A 2,888-nucleotide genomic window follows, 5' to 3' on the forward strand; every position below is an offset into this window, starting at 1 on the left:
ATATTCAGTAATATGCTGCATTTGTTCCCCTTATGATGGGGAAGGGATAACCCGTCCTACTCTGTCTCTGATTGGCTGGATATGCTTTATTAATCCTACGAGGGGAAATTCAATTTTCAATTCAGCGGAAGATGAGTTTCAATGTGCAAATCCAAAAGGCCATTTTTTAAGGTGTACTACAGATGTAAGAGTAGTCTAAAGATAAGATAATCCTTTATTTATCCCACAAGTGTTACAGCAGCAAAGACTGCAAACAGAAAGTGAACACAGTACAATTTCAATAAAAAAGAAAAATTAAGAATGTACAAAAAAATAGATAGATACTAAAAATAAATTTAAAATAATAATAATAAAATAAAACCAAACACGGTCAGTTTTCCATCAGATATCGTGGGGTACAAATATGGAATTCCAAAAGACACGTTGTTAGCGGCTCTTCGTCTACAGAGATTTTTAAAAGGAAACTGTCTTCACATTTAATCCACCAGGTCAAACTTTTGCATATATAAAATATATTTATTTGTTTTTCCATCAACTCACTCATTTCACTCCATTTTTAATAGATGAATGCCTGTTTAATTTAGCTGATAGAGGGTTAACATTCTCAGTCTTTCTATTGTATTATATTGTATTATTGTATACTGTGCAATATTTATTTTACTACTGTGCAATATTTATTTTACTACTGTGCAATATTTATTTTATTTTATATTTCTGCAATATCTATTTATATTCTGTTATGCTACTACCTGTAAATAACTCCTACCATACATTGCCCATCTGAATGAGAGTTACTTTTTTAAAATGTTTTTATTTTGTTGTTTTTAGCTGTGGATGCTTAGATGTGTGTGCACTTTAAGGTGAAGCCAAATAATTTCGTTGTACAATTGTATAATGACAATAAAGACATTCTATTCTATTGTATGTATGTGTCTAAGTGTGTGTGTGAATACGTGTAGGTTACTGTATATGTGTTTATATTTAATTTTGTTTTGAAATTGTGTAATTGGATTTGTTTAGTTGATTTATTTGTCTCTTAAGAGGTGAGGCCTGTTGGCTTCTTGACCTCTCCTGACACACCTTTTATGTTTTTGTTAATCCTATTTTGATGTATTCTTATATGTGTGCTAATAAAAAATAAATAAATTAATTAATTAAATTAAATTAAATTAAATTAAATTAAAATAAAAACATGTCACTCCAGGACTAAGCTGATTATCCTCTCACTTTAAAAAAACATTTTAGGGGGAAATTAAAAGTTTACCCTCTTTTTCAGGCACCACTTCACTACTGGCGGTGTTGCACCTTAAAAGCAAACTGCCAGCAGCCGTTAAACAATAAGAAGAAGAAGAAGGAGGAGGGGGCGTGTACATGTTAGCCTGTGTGCTAACTGGTAGCTAAAGTTGTACTTTCACTTTCTGACAGTCAACACGGCTTCCTGGAAAACGAAACTAGAAGCCGCCATTGTTGTCTTGGACTGTCGTGTGATCATCGATGTCAACACTTCAGACGTTTCTGTGTCGATATTGAAAACTTGGAGGAGGAGGAGGAGTGACACATTCAACCGGCAAACACGCAGTTTACCTGCTAGCTCCAGCGGCTAGCTCCAGCGGCTAGCTTCAGCGGCTAGCTCCAGCGGCTAGCCCGTCGCTAGCATGGACGGCGTGACGACCAGCGAGGAGAGGGGGGCCGAGAAACAAATGGACGACTACCTGAAATCACTCGGCCTTCATCGGAAGAAGATCGCCAAAGACGGCTCGTGCTTGTTTCGAGCTGTCGCCGAGCAGGTGAAGTTAAAACACACCTGTTCAAAGTGTGAGCTAACAGAGCTAACCAGCTGAGCTAGGTGTGTTTAATGAGAGCCGAATTAAAGTTAACTCCACTAACAAGTTTTTAAAAAGTAGTTTCATAACTTATTCCTCATTTTTGTAAACTTTACACCGTGAAACTGTTAAATTATAAACTTTTTAAAGCGGATTCTGCAGGTTAAAGAGAAAACATGGAGTTTAAGTTACACAGATGTTATGTTTTAATAACTTCATGTTGTTGTTGTTGTTGTTGTTGTTGTTCAGGTGCTGCACTGTCAAAGCCTTCACGCTGAAGTCAGAGCCAAATGTGTTGACTTCCTGAAGCAGAACAGATCGACCTACGAGGCTGTAAGTACAAAACAAACAGGCCACACCTCTAAACGTCTGAGTGACGTCATAACGTCTAATAATCATGAACAATGCAGCAGCCAGTATGTCCTCCTTCTAACTTTAGATTCTGCTCCTGAATGCTCTGGATTTGTTTGGACCAGAGAAGGTAGGCGCTTTTAAGGCGACCCCCCCACACGGCTGTTTTGGACGCCCCTCGGTTTGTCAGATATGAGAGCAGTTATCAGGTCAACAGGTGTTGCAGCGATGGAAGCGGGCAAGAGAAGTGGTTCAGATAGAAGTGATTGTACCCGAGCCGTGTGTCACTCAGGTTGAACGACAAGAACTGAAAGTGAAAGTTTTATATAAATAATCGAGCCGCTCCTCGCTTTACAGCAGGGCCATCCTCCTACATATCCCAGAATGCAGTTCGGTGTAAATGTGACTCTTTTCATCTCAAATTCTACAATTCACTGAGCAGACGCTTTTATCCAAAGTGACGTACATCAGAGAGTAAGAACAACACAAGCAAGGATCTAGAAAAAAGGGAACAATGTCAGTAAGAGCAAACGATCAGCTTTGAGTCTGATTGGACACACAGGTGCTGACAGGAAGTGACCAGAGGCAAAGCACAACATTGAGGGCAGTTCTTGAGAGCTCTAATCAGTATAGAAACCATCTTATAAGTCGTCGTTATCAAACAAAAACCATCGTCATTACCATCATCATCATCAATAATATGGAGACCGTCAT

General features: G+C 38.3%; 1 protein-coding gene across 1 annotated transcript in view; it reads left to right on the forward strand.

Moving 5' to 3' along the window:
• Positions 1 to 1,361: 1,361 nt before the first annotated feature.
• otud4 (OTU deubiquitinase 4) overlaps positions 1,362 to 2,888 on the forward strand; it is a 15,203-nt gene continuing 13,676 nt past the window's right edge. The window contains exons 1-2 of the mRNA XM_061031658.1: positions 1,362 to 1,787; positions 2,073 to 2,156. Of these exons, the coding sequence (XP_060887641.1) occupies positions 1,656 to 1,787; positions 2,073 to 2,156 (216 nt within the window). The 5' untranslated portion in view covers positions 1,362 to 1,655. The remainder of the gene's footprint in view (positions 1,788 to 2,072; positions 2,157 to 2,888) is intronic.

The sequence above is a fragment of the Labrus mixtus genome, chromosome 23 (genome assembly GCF_963584025.1).
Source record: "Labrus mixtus chromosome 23, fLabMix1.1, whole genome shotgun sequence".
Taxonomy (NCBI): Eukaryota; Metazoa; Chordata; class Actinopteri; order Labriformes; family Labridae; genus Labrus; species Labrus mixtus.